Source organism: Podarcis tiliguerta (genome assembly GCF_965153285.1).
Source record: "Podarcis tiliguerta genome assembly, chromosome: 5".
Classification (NCBI taxonomy): domain Eukaryota; kingdom Metazoa; phylum Chordata; class Lepidosauria; order Squamata; family Lacertidae; genus Podarcis; species Podarcis tiliguerta.
In genome coordinates, this window is record NC_139538.1 from 63,079,259 (window position 1) to 63,101,317 (window position 22,059).

Consider the following 22,059-nt stretch of genomic DNA (forward strand, 5'->3'; position numbering starts at 1 on the left):
CCATGTGTTGTTCCCACAGATGCAAGTATTATACTCTGAAAAGATCTTTCTAATGAAGGCTTTTAATCACAAAAATTGTACATATGAAGGACCCCTGTCTTATCCAAACAAGATTGGATAGTGGAAGGAAATTACTTGTGTTACAGAAAGCAGAGATCCCTGGTGGAATTTCTATGAGCTTAATTTAAAATAGTTGACTGAAAAGTCCGTAAGAATGCTCAATCATGGCAGAAATGCCTGAAAATTCAGAACAAGGATTTTGGATAACAGAATACCCTTATAGGTAGTACTGTGCCTCCAGAGTCTGCTTCCTGTTGTCTGTCTGAAACAGTAGACCCCTACTCTCTCCCATCCCCACAAACCAATGCATAATATTTACCTCATAATTCTAGTTTATCAGTGACCATTCAGTGGTATTGCTGCTTCGCATTGCAGAGGCACTGCTCTGCCACAATAGACACACAAGTGTACACACAACACTTAAAATAATGCTATATGGCGTTAACAGGTGTTCCTATCTGAGGCCACAAACCTGTTATGCTCACAGGCCTTCCCTTAGCCACCCCAGCAGTGATCCAATAGGAGGAGTGGTACCAGCAGACATAGGGTGGCAGGCAGGTGAATTTGAAAAAAGGGAGGAAGTACCCCAGAAGTAGCTTTCATTGTGATTGAATATGCAAAGTCTGAAGTGCAGAAAATCCTAGATGGGAATTCTTAATGCTGTCCTTTCTGCTTTAATTTGGAAGCATTTCTGGAGCAAGCTACAATTTAAAGCAAGTTGATGCTGTTTTCTGCCACAAGATGGTGCATTGTCACTTACCAGTGATACTTTGTAACTGGTCCATAACATTTTTAGCTGGGAGACGCTGCTTTTGTAACATGTATCAAAAAAGAGAGAAGCTGCCTCAACCTTTCCCTAATGTTTGAAAGCAAGAATACAAATATCTAGCCAGTTTCGCAACATTGCTTGTTGGGGGCGGGGGGGGAGGAATAAATCTGTATGTTTAGGGAGAAGACCAATGCATCGTGGGTTCCTGTGTGGATTCCACTGTACAATTCTATGGTTCCATACGTGCAGAACTGGTATTATGGGGTACCTGTAGAATGCAACAGGGCTGGTTCAATAGATCAAACTGCTGGAGTGGACATATACAGTATGGGGAAAGGCAATCCCGGAAGTAAACTGCTCCCTAGCTGTAACGGGCTTTATACTGTATACAGTACTAATAGTGATACCTTGAGCTTGGCCTCGTAGCAAATGGGGAAGTAGCGCTGATTTTCCGCCGCAGGTGTTCTATGCTGACAGGATCTCATTCCTGAAAGCAGCACATTGTAATACACAATCCAATGCAAATTTAGCGGGGAATAAGGGTCACCGAAACCAAGGGACTTATAGTGGCACCTCTGGTTACGTACTTAATTCGTTCCGGAGGTCCGTTCTTAACCTGAAACTGTTCTTAACCTGAAGCACCACTTTAGCTAATGGGGCCTCCTGCTGCTGCCGCGCCCCCAGAGCACGATTTCTGTTCTCATCCTGAAGCAAAGTTCTTAACCCGAGGTACTATTTCTGGGTTAGCGGAGTCTGTAACCTGAAGCGTATGTAACCCGAGGTACCACTGTACTTCCAAGTCAGCGTGCAAGGGATTGCAGGACCGGCGGACTTGGCGGTGGGGGTGGTTGCTGGAGCCTTGTCTGTCCTTTCACCCCCGCACCCACCTTCCTATGCCACTGGTAGCTAGGCGAGGCGGGGGGCAATGGGTGCCTGAAATATACTCAAGAGTCGCAAAGTGATTTCATGCTCTTTATTCAGCTTATAGTGGTGAGGAGGAATGAATGAAAGTCCCCTCAAAGTATCTGCTTTATATACATTATTTACACAATGGGCTGCACATGATTGGGTAATTCTGGAATTCTACTGTAAGCCAATCAGGTTGTGGATTCACTTATATCTGGAGCATGATTGGGTGGTTCCTGCCAACCAATCATACTGCTGCATTGTTCTAGGACCAATCAGACTGCTGCATTCTGAATCCTATTCAACTCAGTACATAACAGTGCCACACCTCGGTGCCTGCGTCGTGCCTGCGCCATGCGTCTGCTGGCGAACTGCCCGCAAGCTCCGCGCTGGCCTCTGCCCACCGCCTCAGCCGCCCTACAGCTGAGGGGGAGGCTGCAGCGAGGCTCCACGCAGCGCGCCCTGCCTTGGCTCGCCCCCATGACAGCTCGCCCCTGGCTTCAGGACGCGCGCGCCGCCCCGGGCACCCGAGCAGCTAGCTACGCCGCTGCGCGGAGGTGTTCGTGAGATGCCGTCTCCCCGGGGCACATGGAAAAGCCACCCGCCCCCTGAAGGAGCCCGAGTGGCAGCGCCGCCTCTCCCTGCCTGCGTCGCGAGCAGCTTCCCTTTTCCCTGGGGCAACTTGGGTCTTCATGGAGCTGCAGCCGCCAAGCAGAAATGCGCTCCGACGGGGCGTTTCAGTCTGGTGCTGCCGACGCGAGCAGCGGGAATGAAGTGGCTTCTCTCTCGCTCTCCTCCGGAGCGGAGGGGCGGAGGAGCCGAGCGGGAGGAGCTTCTCGGGCAGGAGGCGAGAAACCGAGGGGAGAGAGCGAGCGAGCTTCTGAGGGCTCCCGCGGCAATTTTGCACAAGAGTAAGTCCCCTTCGGTTTCATGGGTTTGGATTTGCTGCCAGAGTACTGTCAAGGTCGGAGGCAAATAACGGGGTCGGGGGTGGGTGGGGAGGAAGGGGGGCGTGGGGTTTCCCAAATCTCTCACTAATCCTCACCATGTTTACTTGGATGACTGCCGGGCAGGTGGGGTGAAGTCGCCTTGCAGTTGTAACCATCCTCAGTCAGAACCACCCCCATTCAGTTTGTAATGTGGCCTGCAATTGCAGCCTTGTAGAAATGATAATCTCACCACTTTAAGGGGAAACTTTATTTTATAGCAACCAATTTTTTTTTTAAGTGTTTGACGTTTCATTATGCTTTTATGTGTTGGAAGCCACCCGGAGTTGCTGGGGCAACCCAGCCAGATGGGTGGGGGTATAAATAATAAAATTATTTGATTGGAGGACAGTTACTAGACAATTATTTGATTGGAGGACAGTTTGACTTTTTAATGTAAATGGCACAATCCTTCACACATCTACTCCGAAGTGAGTCCCTCTGTGTATTAATGGGGCTTATTCCTGAATAACTAAGCATAGAATCACAGCCTTGAACAACTGAATTCATTCTCCCCCTCACTTTTATTGATGCATCAATAAATAATATAGCATTTAAAATAGGTCTGTTAAAACTTCAGTGTGTCATCATGGGACTCTTCTGCTACTTTCCAGAATCGCGTTACCAACAGATTACATAAATGCTGCTTAAAACAGGTTCTAAACCCATGTGACATGGATAATAGCTGTTGTCACAACTGTAAGAACATGGCAGTGCATGGCAGCCATAAAAAAAAAAAATATTGGAAGCTTTGGGCTTTGTTGGACAATAGTTACTGCTTGAAGTTGAGATGTGTCTCAACAGGTTTGCTCAAAAATAACTTTCATCATTCAGCAGAGCTTGCTCTCAAGTAAATGTGTGTAGGATTGTAGCCTTTTTTTTAATCTTTCCTTTTTATCACACCTTTCCTAGAAAGAGCTCAAGGCATCATACGTGCCCCTCTCCACCACATTCCAAATTAAGTCACATATCCGAGCAAAGTGAGCTCCAGTTTCCAAAAGCTGAAGCTACCACATTTGTTACTAAACCTATGCAATTTCAGCCACTATTGAATGCTTAACAACACGGGGGGGGGGGGGTGTCAAGTCTTTGGTCCTCCAGATGCTGCTGGAAATTGGGTAAGGCCAAACTAATCATATTAAGTGGAGAGAACTGGCTGGGGTTCCCCCACCACATCCAGGAAAGCGCTGTCTGTTCTTGACGAACAGTTAGTTGCAAGCTATGTAAGCCATGTTATCTGCCATTTCTTTCTGTGAAATATAATATAGCTTTCAGTGCATCTTTTTGACAGTTGGTTTAATCTAACTGTGTGGAGGACCCGTCTTGTATATTTGTGCTGAAAGATGGATTTGTTTCCACACAGATCAAGGATGTGGTTCCTCATAAGAGGGGCAGGTTTGGTCCAAGCCCTTGTTACTTCAAAAACACTTCCAAGAAGAAAACACCTGGATCCAGAAGCTGCTATGAATATTGTAAGCTATTTATCTTGTTGTGTTGTATTTGCTTTAGTTAAGGCATATTTGGCAACAAGTGCTGGATTCTACAAGTATTCACTCTACCTATGCTATCATCTATCTATCTGTGTATCTGTCTATCTCTCTATCATCCGTCTATCTATCTATCTATCTAATTTCAAAATACTATTCCTGCCATCCAAATACAAATGCTCAAGACAGCTTACAACATGTTTTCTTCTTTTTCCCCCTAAGCAAGTCCGAAAGGGTTACCAATTTGTGCTCTAGTACGGTATATTGCAATTATTCAACAAAAGGCAGAAAAGTAATTTTGTAGCCCACCGAGACCCTGAGTGATATTCAGGTGGTCAGGGGTTGGGAACCACTGCCAGCACAACAACACAACAGCAGAAATAGGCTGGGCTACAACAGAAGGCTCATAGTTCCAGCAGGGGGAGACAGGTGCCAGGAAAGTTCTCTGCCCTTGAATATCACACTTCCCTGAAAAGTCAGAGCAAGCTGCGCAGCTCTCACTCTTGCTTTGCTGGCTTCAGCAATAGCTGCGCAGCCTGCATTCACTCCATAAGATGCACACACATTTCCCCTTACTTTTTAGGAGGAAAAAAGTGCTTCTTATGGAGCAAAAAATACGGTATATTTTTCTCACAGTCCAGCTGGGACATCAGTCCAGACCATGCTTCACTGGGCTCAGGTAGCACCTAAATCCTCAGTTATGTTAAAATAAGTTTTGTGTATAGATTTCAGCTTTAAATGGCTGATCATATTCATGAGAACAGGCTGATAAAGAGGTGCAGGACTTCTTTGACCACATATGGCACATGTCGTGGACTTGTGACAGTGAAGCATATGGATCTGTATTTCCTCTGCCCGTGAGAATTTGAGTGTTTTTGTAGAGAGGTATTGGAAATTGGCTTGTTTCTTTGAGCCATCTGGAGTTGTCTCTTCCTAAATGTGGCTTGCCATGAACCTCTTCTCTGTTTAGGATCAATTGTGGTACTGTAGGATGATCCTTACTGCTCTGGTGGCTGCAGTAGGGTTTGAAGGAGTTGGTCTTTTCTGACTCTGATTTTGTGACTTGGGCTGCAATCCTAGACATGCTTCTCTGGGAGTAAGTCCCATTGAACTGTTTGGAATAGGCACAGAGAGATTTGTGCTGGTGGGGCTCTGTTTGCTCCATCACTTTCCCCTAGGGAAACCTGATCTTTAGCGCTGAATCGGAACAAATGGCAATCAGGTGTTCTGCAGATTGTCATTTGTTGTGATTAATAATAATAATAATTTATTATTTATACCCCTCCCATCTGGCTGGGCTTCCCCAGCCACTCTGGGCGGCTTCCAAAACAATATTAAAATACTATAATACATCAAACATTAAAAGCTTCCCTAAACAGGGCTGCCTTCAGATGTCTTCTAAAAGTCTGGTAGTTGTTCCACAGGGAAGGTGCCACTACCGAGAAGGCCCTCTGCCTGGTTCCCTGTAACTTGGCTTCTCGCAGTGAGGGAACTGCCAAAAGGCCCTCGGTGCTGGACCTCAGTGTCTGGGTAGAACGATGGAGGTGGAGACGCTTCTTCAGATATACTGGACCAAGGCCGTTTAGGGCTTTAAAGGTCAGCACCAACACTTTGAATTGTGCTTGGAAATGTACTGGGAGCCAATGTAGGTCTTTCAAGACCGGTGTTATGTGGTCTCTGTGGCTGCTCCCAGTCACCAGTCTAGCTGCCGCGTTCTGGATTAGTTGTAGTTTCTGGGTCACCTTCAAAAGGTAGCCCCATGTTTATAGCTAAAGAGCAGGTTTTCCGGGGGGGGGGGGGCAGTGAGGCAAAGGCAAAACCACTCAGACTTGTACCTAGAAAGTGCAGGATAAACAGAAAACTTCTTTTCTGTGTACGGGACAAGAGGAAGTGTGGAGAAGCCCTTGGACTACAGTCCTAAATACACTTTGAAATGGCTCTGTTTAAGATTTTTATTCCTGTATGTCAGGATTGGGTAATCTATTTAGCTCCACAGGCCAGATTCGTATTAAGATAAGTTTTATAGGCCAAAATTAAGAGCGGGGTAGGGCCACGCATTTGTCAGTAACCTGATGTAACAACGAATGACTTCAAAACACTTTGCACAATGCTCTTGAAATAATTCTCTCTTTGTTTTAGTTGAAGATTCCAATGCAAACCTCTTCCTGATTCATCTGAATGAAAACTCCTTACTCATTCAGGATCTGATTTACATGGGATCCTACTCACCAGCTTGCTTATCCTTAAGTATCCCTAAGTAATGTGGGAGTCCCTAAGTAAAATAGGAGACATAGGTGAATGAGCAATATAGAAGAACACCAAAAGCTTTAATAAGACCTGCTGCTTTCAGATGGTTTTTTGTATCTTTGGGTGGTTAAAACACCAACCTTTGTTTTCCTAAAGGGAAGAAGCTAATACATTATTGCATAGCCTTAATTATTGCTTGAACATGGAAGCATCCACTGTCCTTGTTCCTGTTTGTTTGTTTTTAAAATTCAACACATCTCTTTTTCAGGGTGTGAAGACTGGGAAGTTCAAAGCCTTTGACTTGGGGTAGCAAGGAATAAAATCTGGCTCACTACAACCAGGAAAAAATTTATCAGTAATTGCTCATGTCCCTCCCTCTGTTTACATAATAGTAAAAAATGGAAATGTATCACAATAGCTACTGGTGACAAAGACTGCTGTCCAAACTTAAATGAATTTTATAATCAGGCTAAATACTAAATATTTAGTTGACTATAGAAACCTCTATAATGCAGTAATGGCAATAGATGAAACCATGAACTGAACACACACAATAGAGCCACAATGTGTGAGGAACCATGCAATGATCAGAATAAAAAGAAACAGCAGATGGGATTCTCTCAGTGTTCTTCAGTTAGATTTCCTGGATAACTGAAATGCAAAATGTATTTTAGCTCACAAGCCTTTTTCGGTGGACTATTCTTTTATGTAGCATCCTTTATGCATGAGTTCAGTCTATCACAAATTTGTTTTATTTTTTAATATGTGTAATTAATATCCAAATAAACCAATGCTTAATCTAAAAAAGACCTTAATCAGATCCAACTAGCTGCTTTGAGTCCAGGTCAAAAGCCAGTATCTCCAGTTCAAACAGGTTTGCAGCAATTTGTACTCACCTGTCAGAAACAATGTATACAACATAGATGTCATGGCTAAAAATTGGCCGCGGTTTCCTTAGTGCTTAAAAAAGCTGAGTCAGCATGAGTCAGTGGCCTGTACCGGGTTGTATATATAGAGTGAGAAATGTTAGTTTGGTGTTGGGTTGGTTGGGTTGGTTAGTGAAAGCTGGTAGTGTTGAGGTGTGTACAGTTGGTCAGTCGCTTTTGCAGAAAGATTTTAAGAATAAAAGCAGAAAGTACCCTGCAAAGATACTCTTCTCGTGGACTCTTTTATGCCGACAAGGGTCAGAGGACCAGGCTGAGGCAACAAAGGGAGGTCAGAACCTTTTTTTTTTTTTACAAACACTGACAGGTTATGGGCCCATTGTTTCTGAGCGTGTGCAGAGTGCAAAATAACTGACAGCATCTCAGCAGGGAGCTGGTGAGTCCTGGTGGTGTATGGAGCCAGTGGCTGTGTGTTGGAGCAGTTGGTGACAAGCTGTAACTGTCTGCAGCAATGCTGGAGCGGCTAGGATCTGAGGATCAGGAAAGCACTCAGCGTTGGCTACTGGAACAGTTTGAATTGCTAAAGGACCACAGTAGGCGACTCACAGAGCGGCTACACCAGTTGCAGAGCCAGGCGGGACCTGAGGGTCAACAGAGGCAGCAGCTAGAAGCCAGTGAGCGCCAGCCAGGACCATCCAGTAGGACTCTAAAGAGAGAGTCAGGAGAGATTGCTGGAGGCCCCACAGAAGGGGCTCAGCAAGCACCAGCAGAGATGGCAGATTTCTAGTCTTCCTTAGTTATAAATATTGGGAGAGGCATCCCATTTGAACTTCTCTCAGAGACCAATTAGCTGAGTTGGTTAATTAGAATGCAGCAGTTGCTAAGGAGAGATGGACTATGGGACTGTGTTGAAACTGAGGTTTTGAGACGGGGCTCTGCTGAGAAAAAACGGCTGGATGAAAGGGCTTGTGCCCAAATTATGCTGTGTTTGAGCAACTCTCAGTTATTGCATGTAGCAAATGCCAGCACAGCGTTTGAGTGCTGGAATTTATTAAGGGCAATGCATGTCAGAGAAACTGCTGGAACTATAATTTCTCTGACCAGAAGGCTGTTCAGGACTGTTATGAAAGAAGATGAGAGTTTGGCAACTCATCTTCAAATGCTGAAATCTCTGTTTCTTCAACTACAACAGAGAGGTAAGCATTATGAGGAGACTGACCAAACTTACATTATCCTTTCAAGTTTGCCTGAAAGTTGGTTGCCTGTGATTAACAGCATGGAGAGTATGCATCCCCGAGATCTGGCCCTTGAGTATGTGGTTGGAAGATTGACCAAAGAAGCAGAAAGAAGGTCAGATAGACAGGCTGAACTCAAAGGTTTGGACTTGGCTATGGTGGTGAGGAGGTCCTATAGATGCAACCAACCTGGGCATCTCCAACGTCAATGCAGGGTGAGGCTTCCAGGAGACGACGTGGAGCAGAGACAGCAATCAACGCAGAAACGTAAGCAATAGGGGTTCTCTTCAGGAAAGAAGAACATGCATTCCTCTCAGTTTGTGCCTGCATTCTCTCAAGAGGAAAGAAAGATACCTCAAGGAGCATGGTTGCTGGACTCTGGGAGCAGCAGGATTTTCTGCAACAGTTGGGAGGACTTTAAGACCCTGGGGAAGCCAGCCGATGGAAAAGACTCAATCTATCTTGCTGATGGTCGTAGAAGCAAGATTGATGGCCAGGGAACATGTTTCATGCAGTGCTTGAACACTACTCTACCAGAGACTCTATTTGTCAGCAGTTTGGACTATTGTTTACTGTCTGTAAGCTGTTTGATTAATGCAGGGTATAGTGTTAAGTTCACGCAGGATGGTTGTCTGATAAAGAATGGAACTCAGGTATGTGGCCATGCAAAGATGGAAAATGGGTTATATGTAATGCAGGACAAGCCTGTTAAAGCAGCTCAGGTTGTTCAGGATAATTTGCCAGTTCATAAGGGATGTGTACATGAACCACTGCTTCCTGCAGTTTGGTCAAACTCATGTTGGTAGCTTCGAGAACACTGCCCAACTATCTTGTCCTCTGTCGTCCCCTTCTCCTTGTGCCCTCAATCTTTCCCAGCATCAGGGTCTTTTCCAGGGGGTCTTCTCCTCTCATGAGGTGGCCAAAGTATTGGAGCCTCAGCTTCAGGATCTGTCCTTCCAGTGAGCACTCAGGGCTGATCTCCTTCAGAATGGATAGGTTTGGTCTTCTTGCAGTCCGTGGGACTCTCAAGAGTCTCCTCCAGCAGCATAATAGTTAAATGCAGTTGAATAGACATTTGGTGCTTCTGTGGCAGGTTGCTGGAATGGTTCCATATTGACTGCTACGTCTCGTACAAATAAGTGAAAACAATAAAACATTTCTTTGGAGGGAGGGGAGCTCTGACTTGATTTTCATATTGCATTCTGGAGTAATTCCTTCTAGACTCAAATTTCAGGCAGGTGAAATTGCTAGCCATGCATGCTCTGGGTCCCTGTGCCCCAAGTTTATAGCAGGTACTATGCAGTAGCTTCCAGTGAAATGGCATGTGTGGGGTACCATTGCTCTCCTGATTTCCCAACACTTCACTGGAGCTCATTGAGAGGAAGAGGGGAGGTGCAAGGTTGGGGGAGCTTGTCTTGGTATGGCATGCAGAGATGGGAGAATTGGATTGGCTGTGCCAATATGCGCTGCGTCTTTCCCTCTCCCTCTCCGTAAGCACCAGCAACCCAGTTTGTTGGGAAGCCACGAGAGCAACAGTGCCCTACCTGCACCACCTCACTGGCTGCTACTTGCAATATGGAATGACAACAATGCCATTCAATGTTCTGATGGATCACTGTCTTGTTGGAAAGAAACACAGAAGTTACCTCTTATAACTATACTTAAACGACTTCCATTTCAGATCCGAAGCCTGTAGTGTTTATGCAACATGGCTTGTTTTGCTCTGGCAGTAACTGGGTGGCAAATCTGGACAACAACAGCCTGGGCTTCACACTGGCTGATGCTGGCTATGATATTTGGCTAGGAAACAGTAGAGGGAACAAACACCTGGTCCATGAAACACATCAACTATACTGTGGAGCCAGAAGAATTCTGGCGATTCAGGTAGAGGGACCTTTCTAAACTTCATTATGTGTTTCTGGTTCCTACTCTTCCTTTTAGGATGATTAATCTGCCATCCTCTTTCTCTTCTGTTTCAGCATTGAACAGCATCCTGAAAATACAGGATATGCAGGTATAAAAATAAATTTCCAAATAAATATAATTGGTAGTTGTTTCAAACAAATAGCATACATTCTTCAAGTGAAGAATTATATGCTCTTATGAAGAATGGAAGATGGCAGGATTCCCAAAAGATGTGTCCTACAGTGAGTTGGCTTCAGCAGGCCCCTTGGCAGACCAACTCTGCATTACAAAGTTGCCTGCAAATGTGACAATGAAGGCTGGCAGTGTTAAACCCACTGTGTGGGAATCCCTTGCAGACAGTCATTCAGGTCATGCATTCACAGCAATGACTAGAGGAGGAATGACCACTGAAGGAACATAGAAAGAAGAAGTGCCATGGTATAGCTGCATCAGTACAACCTGATGCCCCAGCAGCAACAAGATATATATATCAGATTCTGCATCCACAGCAGGCATTGTAACGCTTTGACTTCACAGTGCAAGGCACACTCTTTAATTGTCTTCTGAGACAGATGGGTGTCAACAGCAAAATGAAGCTGGATAACCCCAGCATAAAGGGATGAAATATGACTTTGGTGAGCTCTGCAGACGTTAGCCGCTTTGAGACTCCTTAGGGTAGTGATAAAGCGGGATACCACATCCAAACTTTTCTTCTTCTTCTTCTTCTCCTTCTTCTTCTTCTCCTTCTTCTTCTTCTTCTTCTCCTCCTCCTCCTCCTCCTCCTCCTCCTCCTGTTGATCAGGTTAACTTTGGGTGCCATTAGATTTTATGTGGGAGGACCAAGTGTGATTCTTGCTGATTCCCAGTAAACTTACTAGGCCAGAAATGGGGAGGGGGGAAGGGAGGGGAAGCTCACATCATAAATACTGTTACTCATGAAACTGGCATTTTAAAAAGCTTTAAAAAGGAGGATAAGTAATTGCTTAATCATAATTACTATGTTTCACAAATGTTTATGAAATTGGTAGTTGATCAGTACATGGAGGAGGTGGCCTCTTGTGTGCCAGATCCAAACCTGTACTTGTATTGTGCTGGGTGGAGAACATGGCATGCTCAGCTTACACAATGTAGATCTCACTGCATATTCAAGTCTGTAAATATTCCTTTTCCTTTGCAGTTATGATGAAATGGCTAAATACGACCTTTCACCTTCTATAAATTTTATCCTGAGCAAAACCAGACAGGAGAAAATATTTTATGCTGGTGATTCCCAGGGCACCACAATGGGTAGGTTTGAAGGCTTCTTAAACACACGTTGGCCATTGTAATAGCTGCACATTTATTTCTATGATTGGTGTTATATATTAATTTCAATACAGATCTTGTTTATGGTACAGAGATTTCACTTGGAGCCTATGGAAACCTATGGAGAAGCATCAGGAATAACAATCTCTGTGTAAGTTTCCTACATATTCCTACTTAGTAATGTTTCCCATAAAAGTAATGTTTCAAAGCTGCTATGGACTGACAAAAAGTGGTATATGGAGTATAATAATCCCTATACACATTAACTGTGTTTTTTGTTTGCTTTGGTTTACCTGAGCCAACAGAGTTTGCTTTGGTTTACCTGAGTTTCCCAGTCTGGGTGTAACAGGAAGCTGTAGTTTAACAACCCCTGGAAGTATTGCATTAAGACCCCCAAGAGAAGGGAGTAAAGTGTAGGCTGAGTGTGGGTACCTTGTTTGAGGGGTCCAGGAGGTTGAAGTCCATGGGGGACTGATGGGCCAATACACTTCTCCCAAGCCTGTGATGGGTTGTGGAACCCAGTCCATGTCAGGGGTGACTCAGCACAAGATCCACCCGACCAGGTTCCTATCAAATAGCGGGCAGGCTGCCTTTATGCTGGATACTTGCCCAGTGCCTTGGCCATACCTACTCTTTCCTATAATCAATAAAGTTGTGGTTTAATTCAACCCAGTACCAGTCTCGGTGTCCATTCTTTAGGCACTCCCTGTACTGGTCATGGCCATCATGTGCCTGTGATGGCAAACACTTCTTCACAGGCCTTCCAATACTGTGGACTTTACTATTTTGTGAGCTAATTTTGTATTCTTCAGTATTTATCAAGACTACATTGGTTGTTATATTCATTTTTCTTCTATTTCTGTTTCTATCTTCCATCGTGTTTCATAGCATTCATTGCATTTTCAACCATGCCACAACTCACCCAGAAGATAAAAATATTCTTTGGATTGGCACCACTAGTCACCGTGAATTATTTTCCCAACCCAATAGCAACTAAGCTCCTTCAGATTTCTGACAACACGATCAAAGTATGCATTTTGTACCCATCATTTGACCTGAGACCATTTGTCATTCTCTTGGACACCTAAGCTAGCTAATGCTGCAACTTGGTATCAGGGTGTTGTCTTAACTACTCTGTACCCAGGACTATCAGTATTTTGTAGTAAAAAATGAGGTGCCCATTTTTCCATCTTGCTGTGTCCTGGGTGCCAGCAGAAAGGGGTGCTGGTATAAGAACAACCCTCATACCTATGTTTGCATTCAGGGCCCACATTAAAGGGTTTGGTACAGGTAACTCCGCATTTATGCATGCTCTATTTTAGTGTGGTCATGCACCCAAGGAACCCGCAAGTGGATCTCAGAAATGGGGAGCACCCTGAGAGTCCTCCTGGCTTGCGAGTAGACCCTTCCCAGCGCCTGAAGAGGATATCTCCTGATGTTGATGGTGTCTCATTCGCTGGGTGCAACTTGCAAGGGAAGGGTAGTCTTCGCTACAACTTGTAGTTTTGATTTACACATTTGCTCCTTTGGGATTTTTGTTTTGTCCCTAGTTGGGGGTCTCAATGCTTCCCCTGCAGGTGCCTTAGCTTTGCTGAGATCCATTAATGTGCAATGGAGCCATTAAGAGTTACAAGAAGGCTGTGACATCCTTGCCACAATGATGCAACATGTCTATAGCTAAGAGCATTCCTGAGTTCATAGTTCCTGATTAGTCCTGGAGTGCCCCTTAACTATGCTTGGTAACACAATTGGACATGACATTGGAGCAGGGTGGGGTGAATTCATGTCACACAGGAGGAATATACACAATGCAGTAGCCCAATGCAGCAATGGATCTTATTTGTCATGTCTGAATTGGTCCTAGTTGTACTGTATAATGAAAAGTAATAATAATAATAATAATAATAATAATAATAATAATAATAATAAAGTAATAAATAATAACTAAAAATTTTTTTATTTATACCCCGCCCTCCCCAGCCAAAGTTGGACTCAAAGTATTATATTCAGGGCTATAATCCTGTGCATAGTTACCTGGGAGTAAGCCTGGCTGAACACAGTACAATTTACTTTTTAGTAAATGTGCATAGGATTGCACTGTAAGTATTTTAGAATGTACAAAGTAAAAATGAATTTATTTTGTGCAGCAGTTACATGCTTTGCTCTAAGCGAATTTCCCTCTTCTTTGGTAACACAATATTGGGACTGGCAACTAGTTTAAGCTGATCTCCATAAAGAGGTTCATGTAACTACTACTTAAACAAGGATTCTTGCATGATATTCAGATTATGAGCTCTGGTGCACTGCTTTTGTTCAAACAGACCAAATGCAAGTGAAGTGGCTGTTGCACTTTGTGATAAATTTGGCTAAGCGTTTTGCTCTTTCATACAGAGTCAAATCGAAGTATACGTATCTCACTGGCCAGCTGGGTCATCAGTTCAAAACATACTTCACTGGAGTCAGGTAGAATATTTAACAAATGTATTTAACAAATATATTTTGCTTTTATGCTAAAGGATTTAAAGGCAAATAAGATTTTTGGGTTTTTAAAGTTACCAAACAGCAGTATTTCACCAGCAACAGATATAATCATTCCCCCAGTGGATTTTTTTTTAATTGAAAATATATTTCCTCTATATGTAGATGAACATATATTAATTTTCTGTGGTATTTTGTTGACATGTGTTTTAATAAATAACCCAGGTGTTGTGAGTGCAACCGCAACCTTTGCCAACCTGCTTGGACTACAACTCCCATCAGCCAGGCCACGCTGGCTGGGGTTGATGAGAATTGTAGTCCAGAACATCTGGAAGACTCCAGGGTAGTGAAGGCTATGTGTTGTAGCATAAGGCAGGCCAAGAAGGGCTATGATTTGGGAGTACATGGTCTTGAATGTAGTCACTGGTAACATCTGCATGGCCCTGGGAAAAGAACGGGGTTGGGGAATCCTTTTGACACCACAGGGCAGTTTTTTATCAGGATTAGTTTCATCCCAGTGGAGTACAGGATCAGGTTTAAGGTGCTGGTTTTAACCTTCAAAGCCTTATACGGCCTAGGACCCTCGTACCTACGGAACCACCTCTCCTGGTATGTCCCACAGAGGACTTTACGGTCTTCAAACAAAAACATCCTGGAGGTCCCAGGCCACAGAGAGGCTAGGCTGGCCTCAACCACAGCAAGGGCTTTTTCGGCTGTGGCTCCGATCTGGTGGAACGTTCTGTCACAAGAGACTAGGGCCTTGCGGGGCTTGACATCTTTCCACAGGGCCTGCAAGATAGAGCTGTTCCACCAGGCCTTTGGCCAAGGCACAGCCTGACCCCCTCCTTTGGTAATTCTTCACAGAACTCTAGCCCAATGGTTGCCATCAATTTGATTTGAACTGATTAAATAAATCAGTTAAATAAATCATTAAATAAACTGATTTGAACTGATCAATAAATTGATTTTAGAATGCTGTATTACTTTACTGTTGTTAGCTTCAGCTGGGGAGGGCGGGATATAAATAAAATATTATTATTATTATCATAGGCCACATTTAACAGCAGGGTGGGGCCGCCTACCTGTCAATTACCTGATGTAACAATGGAGGATTTCAAAGCATGTTGCAAGTTGCAGCAAGTCCCTCCCTTTAGTGTTAGTTTGGGATTCTGATGCAAACCTCTTGCTGATTTGTTTTCCCGAGTCTTTCAATGAAAACGCCTCTCTGAGCTGCAATCTCAGCTGGTTAGTAGGTGGGAGTCTTTGGAGAAAGTGTGTGGGCCAACCTGGGTTCCCTGGCAGAATAAGGTTGTCTTGTGGAGTGAAAGTTCCTGATCTCTGCAATATATTTCACTTCTGCACAAGGGGTTACCCGAGCTACTTATCCATGTAATCTAGCTGCCGGGAGCAGAAAGGAAAATTCAGATTACATGACAAAAGAAATTTGCAGCCCATAAGTTTAATGAGAATTACTTCCAAGTAAGTGTAAATGAGACAACTCCTAAGTGGTAGTACATCTCTCCATCATTCTCACTATAGCAAGTCAGTTAAGAATGAATAGTCTAGAAAAACTGCAAAAGCTGAAATGCTACCAGTGGCTTTTCAATGGCTTTGCATATCTTTCTTTGGACGTTTACAACATTGTTCTGCTCCCTAAAGGGAGGAGATTAAACATTGTTGCATAGCCTGAGTTACAGCATGACTATTGATTCATTCACTAATTCCTGTTTATGCCCCAGGGATATTCTAGATCCACTTCAGTTGGGGTTTAGGCCCAGTTTTGGCACAGAAGCTGCTTTGGTTGCCTGATATGATGACTTCTGTTGGAGCTAGACAGGGGAAATGTGTCCCTGTTAATTCTCCTGGACCTCTCAATGACTTTTGATACCATTGACCATGGTGTCTTTTTGGAGCGGCTCTGTGAGTTGGGGCTAAGCAGCACTGCTTTGCAGTGGTTCTGGTCCTACTTGCATGGTGATGCTTGGGTAGTGCTATTTGGTCCTGTGGATCCTTCAATGTGGGGTTCCTTAAGGTTCGATTTTATCCTGCATGGGATACATTCCCACTGAAGGAGCAAGTACATCACTTAGGGGTACTTCTGGATCCTTTGCTGTCACATGAGGCTCCGGTAGTTTTGGTGGTGTGGAGTATCTTCCATTAGCTTCAACTGATGGCCCAGCTGTGCCCCTATCTGGGCAGGGATAGTCTAACTTCAGTTGTCTATGCTCTGGTCTTCTTCCATCTGCCTTGCCCCACCCCCCAGCCCTGGAAGTCATCATAAGGAAGCAGTGCCTGGAGGAAGAACTGTGGCGGGAGAGACTTCATCAGGCAAGGCCTTCTTCCACCTGCCTTGCCCCACCCTCCAGTCTCTGCTTCTCAACTTGTATTATTTTATGCACTATGGCTTGCTGTTGTTTTATTGATTATAGTTTAGAAATTATTTATTGTAATTGTTAAGGGTGGATTTCTGTTTAATTTTTATATGCTGATATTTAATATTATTCTATACTATTCTAATGAATATTGAATATTACTTTATTTGACTTAGGTTGTGTATTTTAAAGTTATGTTTTATTATCACATTTTTGTATTGAATTAGATTGTATAATTGGAATGTATTAGACTTCATTATTAGATTGCATTAGAATGTATACATTCTTTGTTTCTTCAGCTTGTAAACTGCCTTGAGTATTGTAAGATAGAAAGACGGTATACAAATTAAAAGATGATGATGATGGTAACCTATAGGTTACAATCCTGCAACATGTTACACCTGGGGATGCCTTTGAAGACAGTTCAGAAACTTCAGTGGGTGCAGAATTCAGCAGCCAGTTTGCACACTGGGGCAAGACAGTTTGGGCAGATAACACCAATCCTGGCCCAACTGCAATGGCTGCCAGTCGGTTTCTGGATCTAATTCATGGTACTGGTTTTGACCTATAAGGCCTTGAAGTGACTTAGTACCACTATACTCAAAGATTGCCTCTCCCCATAGGAACGGACCCAGACCCTGAAACCATCATCTGAGACCCTTCTTCATGTGCCCCGTCCACAAAAAGTCTGGAGGATGGCAACATGAGGACAGGCCTTTTTTGTGATGAATCCACACTTGTTGAATGCTTTCTCCTAGGCGGCTCATTACTTACCTTTAGGCACCAGGCAAAAACTTCCCTCTTCTCCCAGGCTTTTGGCTAATTACATCACAGATGGCCTTTTAAACTGTGTGTGTGTTCTTTTGTTTTTATGTTATGTGTTTTTGTGCTTTTGTATTGTAAACTGAACTGTGTTCCTTGGATGAAGGGTGGTATAGAATTATTATTATTATTATTATCATCATCGTCGTCATCATCATCACCACCATCATATTCCCATTTGATTTTTCAAAATATGGTACACCTCTTTTTCAGTGTAAGAAGACTGGGAAGTTCAAAGGCTTTGACTGGGGAAGCAAGGAAGAAAACATGGCTCACCACAATCAGGTAAGAATTTCTCATTATTTGCATTTCTTTCTCTCTTTCTCTCTGCTTATTGTCGGTTTGCAAGCCCCCTCCATAGAGGCTGGCCCCTCTCACTGTCCTCGGAGCTTGCTTACCGGTAACCTCCTCTGCCTGATATCCAGACAGACCAGGGAGATTTTGATAGGCAACATTTTCCCAAGTGTGGGTAAAATGCACAACCCCTCCCTCCTGCTTCCGCAGGGGAAAGAAAATAAGTCAGAAATATATTTAAATGATGTATATTTCTGACATTACAGCACTAGAGAAAAACACGTTCTTTCAGTTCAGTTCTTCTAGCAAGTCAGATAAACTTCCTGAACATGCGCACACAGAAGGTTTCAAGTTACACTCTTCACAAAGACTTATCCAGCCTGTGAATGTCCTGGGAAACTCTTCTTTCCTACAGATAGGTGCATCATGTGATGTCAACAGTCTGGGTGTCTGCAGCGGTGATGTTTCCATATACTGACATCCTCCCCCATATGAATCGTCGTTAGTTGCGGACAAAGCTTGATTCAGAGAAGAAAACAAATAGTTGTTATACATGTAACAATCCTCTGTTGTTTCAGTTCCACCCTTGGAACCACCCACCACTGGTTTCACCAACGTAATTCTCTGGTTGTCTGAGTTCCAAGGAATGAGTGCTCCTGCATTACCTTGGTTAGGAAATGCTGTGTTACGCTTTGCAACTCCCTGTTGTGTCTTTGTCTCTGACTTAGACATACCCTTAACCTGGCTTTTGTTGTCAACAATAGTAATACATGCAACAGCTGAACTAGCAAACTCTTGAGAATACCTCTTGGGTGGTACACCCTTTGTTATTCTCTCAGACCTGCGTATGAGGTGCTGATCCTCCTTGCTGACTGGTTCAGTCTCAGGACTTTTCGGAGAACCAGTTGCAATAGTAAACAGTGGTTCATCCTTAACCTGTGAAGATCTAGCTTTCGTGTGTGAACCTTTCTCAATAACTGTGTCAACAGAACTCTCCGAGCTTCCTGTGTCACTTTCAGTATCACTATAATCAGAATAATCAAATTCATCATCTGAATCATCAGCAGTGGGAAATGTGTGAAAAATTACTCTCTCCTGTCCAGGAGCACTCTCTAGAAATTTTGTGAGAATCACCTGACCAGATTCAGACAAAATTACTCTGTAGAGACCCTTTTCATAACCCACAAAAATGCCTCTGGCATTCTTCACCCCATCTGGAGTTTCACTCCAGATTTGAGATCCAAAACCCCTAAAATGCGAGACAGAAGGTTTTCTGTGGAACAGCTTCTCAAAAGGAGAACATTCCATACCTTTTGAAACCTTTCTCACCCAAGTGTAACAAAAACATGATATCAATTCAGCCCAATACTCATGTGGCAAGTGTGAACTCAGCAATTGTGCCTTCATGACATTTTGCAACTCTCTGTTCACTTTTACACAAACAGTTTTGTTCCATGCAGCCTCTGAAACAGCAACCTTGTGCTCTATCCCTTGCTTCTCAAGGAAATCCTGAAAATCCTGTGAAAGAAAAATTGGCTTTTCATCTGTGAAAAGAAAATCAATATTAGCATCATGAACATTCTTAACCTTATCACAAAACTCCTTAAACCTTTCCAAGGTTTCTCTGGGATTCTGAAGCTGCTTTTCTCTCTTTGCTTTTTAAAGTACTCACGACCTGTCGCATAGCAACGGAACTTCTTATCATTTGTGGAATGTGAAGTATTTGGCTTCTCTCCGCTCTGTTTTATCCAAAACAGGAGCCTTTTTTTCTCAGGGAACCGAAGACTTTTCAATTCGCGTTCACCATTCAGCCATAAATCAGCATTGCAGAGGTCCGTGGATCGCTGCTTATCAGCAAAAAAAAGTCTCCCACCTGGTGCTCAGCCGTCTTGTTGTTGCAACCATCAGGCTCTGCTACCACTTGTCGGTTTGCAAGCCCCCTCCATAGAGGCTGGCCCCTCTCACTGTCCTCGGAGCTTGCTTACCGGTAACCTCCTCTGGCTGATATCCAGACAGACCAGGGAGATTTTGATAGGCGACATTTTCCCAAGTGTGGGTAAAATGCACAACCCCTCCCTCCTGCTTCCGCAGGGGAAAGAAAATAAGTCAGAAATCTATTTACATGATGTTTATTTCTGACATTACAGCACTAGAGAAAAACACGTCCTTTCAGTTCAGTTCTTCTAGCAAGTCAGATAAACTTCCTGAACATGTGCACACAGAAGGTTTCAAGTTACACTCTTCACAAAGACTTATCCAGCCTGTGAACGTCCTGGGAAACTCTTCTTTCCCACAGATAGGCGCATCATGTGATGTCAACAGTCTGGGTGTCTGCAGCGGTGATGTTTCCATATACTGACACTTATATGAGGGGAGATACTGGTAAGGCTTGGCCATAGCTACTGGTGGGAAAAGCTGCTATTCGTATAACACATGGTGGATAATATGAAGTTCCAATGTAAAACAAGAACGTCAAGAGTTATAAACTTACATGAAGTTTATAACCAAGCTGTATATATGTACATACAGAAAACATAATGGTTGTGATGCCCATAAATATGTTAGCAAAATCTATATTTAATTCCATAAACTGAAGAATATAACCACACCATGTGAAAAACTATGTAGTAATCTGAATAAAATGAAGCCTTTTGTACAGTGCATGAGGTGTTTTTATACTTCTTCCATCATATTCTTTAGATAATTTAAATGCCTGCATAAGATGTTCTTAATGTCCTTCAATCAGACTTTCTGGATAAGTGAAATGCAAAATGCATTTTGGTGTTCTATGCTTCTCCAGTGGACTATTTTGTTATGCAGCATCATTTATGTATAAGTTCCGTCTCTCACTTTAATTTATTTTTATAAAAAGAATGTACAGTGTTTAAGAACAGCTTAGTTTGTGAACAACTTGGATTAAGAACGCTGCAAACCCGGAAGTAGGTGTTTTGGTTTGTGAACTTTGCCTTGGAATAAGAACATGTTCCGCTTCCTGTTGAGTGTGTTCCATTTGTAAATTGAGTCCCCCGCTGCTATGGGAAAGCACGCCTTTGTTTAAGAACGGACTTCTGGAATGGATTAAGTTCGTAAACCAAGGTACCACTGTGATTAAATTCCAAATACAGGCAATGATCAATTTAAGCACTTTTCATTGACTCGTGACTGTGCACACGCACATTGTGCCAAACCTGGACATCGCTAGAAAAATGCAAAAATGGCCATAAAAGAGCTCAGAAAGTAAAAAAAAGAGGCACAAAACAATGCCAAGCAATCCTAGGAGCCCTTGCACTGACCGTCAAGGCATGTGGAGAGTTGAGGTTTGAGCAAGGAGGTTTAGAGGGAGCAATTATGGTGGAATTTGGCAGTGTTTGGAGATTATGCATAATGGCCATACAATGTACAAAGGTCACTCAATCTATGCACATTCCCCTAGGCCTGCTGGAGCCTTTATATATATTAACCAGGAAATGTGCACAATTTCCTCTTCATGGATTATGTGCACATTCTCTATGATGCCTTGTAAATCTGCACAATTGTCCAGTTGTTATGCACATTAACTGCTCAATTTATATTCTCCTTATATGTGTGTTTGTTTTGATCAGGAAGTTTTTGCAGAGTCCTAAGCTACAAACTATTTTTTAAACGGTTATTTCCCCCTCTCTTTTAGGAAACAGCACCTTCCTATGAAATTAAACAAATGACTATTCCAACAGCGCTCTGGAGCAGTGGAAACGACTTGCTTTCAACCCCAAAGGATGTTGCCTGGTTGCTGCCTCAGGTCCCAAACTTGTTTTACCACAAGTTTATTCCTGACTGGGAACACATGGATTTCTTCTTGGGCCTTGATGCCCCACAGCGCTTGTATGAAGAGATAATTGAGTTTATGCAGAATTATGAGTGAGTTTGGGATCCTGAAATAGTCCTCCAAGAAACCAGCACTATGAGTCTGTGATGATGAGTGAAACTGCTACTACTTTGAAAAATTCGCCATGGAAAGAAATCCCTATGTTTATAAATGCAAACACTATTACTAAGCTGTCTATGCAAAGTATGGAAATCCCTAAGGAAATAACATTTATGCACCACATATAATTATCTAAACCCATGCATCTTTAGTGGAGGTATTTCCTGTTTTCCCTCTTTCACTACAACTTATTCACAAAGCTTCCCAAGCTACAAAAAAGTGGATAAAATAAAAAAGGAAGCCTTTAGACCCAATTTTGCCCCTTCTAAACTCAAACAGAGGTTTTACAAGTCTCCTTTTTCATTCACAAAAAACCATGTCTCTCAGCTGTGTGACTCTTTCTTC

The 22,059-nt window shown here is 43.2% G+C and overlaps 1 protein-coding gene across 1 annotated transcript; it reads left to right on the plus strand.

The window, feature by feature from the left end:
• Positions 1-2,452: 2,452 nt before the first annotated feature.
• Positions 2,453-22,007, plus strand: LOC310677871 (lipase 3-like; the record flags this gene model as incomplete). Its single annotated transcript, XM_083441052.1, has 4 exons — positions 2,453-2,646; positions 4,085-4,193; positions 17,670-17,741; positions 21,418-22,007. The coding sequence occupies 4 exons, from the start codon at positions 2,453-2,455 to the stop codon at positions 21,649-21,651; spliced, it is 609 nt and encodes a 202-aa protein (XP_083297178.1). The 3' UTR covers positions 21,652-22,007.
• Positions 22,008-22,059: the final 52 nt, after the last annotated feature.